Source organism: Platichthys flesus, chromosome 21, assembly GCF_949316205.1.
Source record: "Platichthys flesus chromosome 21, fPlaFle2.1, whole genome shotgun sequence".
In the NCBI taxonomy this organism is placed as follows: domain Eukaryota; kingdom Metazoa; phylum Chordata; class Actinopteri; order Pleuronectiformes; family Pleuronectidae; genus Platichthys; species Platichthys flesus.
In genome coordinates, this window is record NC_084965.1 from 17,886,257 (window position 1) to 17,888,473 (window position 2,217).

The 2,217-nt window shown below is 50.3% G+C and overlaps 1 protein-coding gene across 1 annotated transcript; it reads left to right on the forward strand.

Moving 5' to 3' along the window:
• The first annotated feature begins 478 nt into the window (after positions 1-478).
• On the forward strand, positions 479-784 carry LOC133933078 (chromo domain-containing protein cec-1-like). Its single transcript, XM_062380036.1, has one exon. The coding sequence runs from the start codon at positions 479-481 to the stop codon at positions 782-784; it is 306 nt and encodes a 101-aa protein (XP_062236020.1).
• Positions 785-2,217: the final 1,433 nt, after the last annotated feature.

Sequence of the window (2,217 nt, forward strand, 5' to 3'; positions counted from 1 at the left end):
CGGCCAGACCGAACGCAAGAATCAGGAGATGGAAACTGCACTCCGCTGCATGACATCTCAAGACCCTACTTCCTGGTCCGAACAACTTCTATGGGTAGAATATGCCCACAACACTTTGACCAGTTCCGCCACCGGTCTCTCCCCCTTTGAGTGCACCTATAGGTTCCAGCCACCGCTTTTTCCTGCACTTGAGAAAGAAGCATCCTGCCCCTCTGTCCAGAGCTTCATCCGCTGTTGTCGCAGGACTTGGACCCGAGCCAGGGCAGCTCTACTCCGGGCCGCTGACCGCTACACCGTGGCATCCAATCGCCACCACTCCAATGCCCCGGACTACCAGCCAGGTCAGAAGGTTTGGCTCTCCACCTGTGACATTCCCCTCCGGGTGGAATCCAAGAAACTGGCTCCTCGCTTCATCGGCCCGTTCGAGATCCAGGAGATCGTCAACCCGGTGGCAGTGATGCTCAAACTCCCTAGATCCATGCGGGTTTATCCCACGTTTCACGTTTCCAAGGTCAAACCGGTCCGAGAAAGCGCCCTGGTCCCTGCCGCGCCGCCTCCACCGCCTCCTCGCCTCATCGATGGAGGTCCCTCCTACACTGTCCGTCGCATCCTGCAGTCTCGTCGGCGTGGGAGGGGATTCCAGTACTTGGTGGACTGGGAGGGTTACGGTCCTGAAGAAAGGTCCTGGGTCCCCGGGAGGAACATCGTGGACCACACCCTCATCAGGGACTTCCATCGACGCAACCTCATCCAGACGAGGACAGGGCGGGCCCCCCTACTCTGAGGAGGACGACGACACTCTCCCCGGGACCATGGAGGTGGAGATGGACGCTGGACTCTCGGACGAGTATTAGCCCTCCTCCGGGCCCCCGCCTCCCACCCGGTTTGGTCCATTTGTCTTGGGACGTCGAGAGCCGTCCCTTGAGGGGGGGGTTCTGTCACAGTCTGCTCATCTCCTGTCTGCCAGTATTTTTCCACTCACCTGTCTCTGCTCCACTCTGCCAGTCAGCCACACCTCCTCATCAGGCCAACTCTCCACACCTATGACAGCCCTGGCTGCATTTAAGCCTGCTCCTGTCTCTGCTTCAGTGCCAGATTGTCTTGTGCGTTATGCTTGACTTCGAGCATATTTTCCCCGGACTGATCACCTGTTGTTGATCCCTGACCTGCCTACCCCGTCTCTGCCCTGGACATTACCTCCGCCTTCTGCCTTCGACCACGAGTTTCGCCTTTTCCCTCCTGGTTACGCTCCTGCTCGGCTCTGTGGCTCCACAGCCCCCCACTGGACCTGTCTACCAGCTAGTCTGCCTGTGCTGCTTTTGGGTCCTCACCATATCCGTGACAAGGTCAAGTGTGTGTTTACCACAATGAGTAGGTTGACTGAAACCAATAGAGTCTAGTATTGAAATAAATGCTACGCTAAGGCAATCTTTATTATCATCAATATGAATATTAAAGTCACCAACAATAATAATTTTATCGGTCTTTAGGACTAAGTTTGATAAAAACTCAGGGAATTCCTTTAAAAATTCAGTATAAGCCCTGGAAGCACGGTAAACTACGGCAAATATGAACCAGACATTCAAATGATTTGTAGCTGAGTTTAGGTTTAGGATTAATTGATAGACTGGAGTTAAAAATAGCAGCAACTCCACCTCCTCGCCCAATTTTTCTAGGAACCTGTGAATTGATATGACTGGGGGGAGTAGATTCATTTAGACTGGCATATTCATCAGGATGCAGCCACGTCTCAGTGAGGGACAATAAATCTATGTTTTAATCAGAGACTATTTCATTAACTAAAAGAGCCTTTTTTGCCAGTGATCTAATGTTTAAAAGACCACATTTAAAAGTCTGGGTTTCCTGTATTGTTTCAGAGGATGTTTTAATTTGTATTAAATTTTTGTGTGGAGTTCTCGCTCTGTTATTTTTTAATTTCAATAATTTAATCGGACGATGAACAGACACAATCTCTATGGGGTTTTGTGACTGATCCAGAGGGAGTGCAGAGAAGTGTTTAGCAATGCAGCTCTGCTTCCTGGTCCCAACTATGGGTTGTCATGTTATAGACTTAGTAATATTCCTAGATAATAGAGCTGCTCCATCCCAAGTGGGATGAACGCCGTCTCTCCTAACAAGGTTAGGAGAAAACCAGGTTTTCTCAAAAAAGTTAGCCAATTATCTATAAAGCCCACACCATTTACAGGATACCACCTC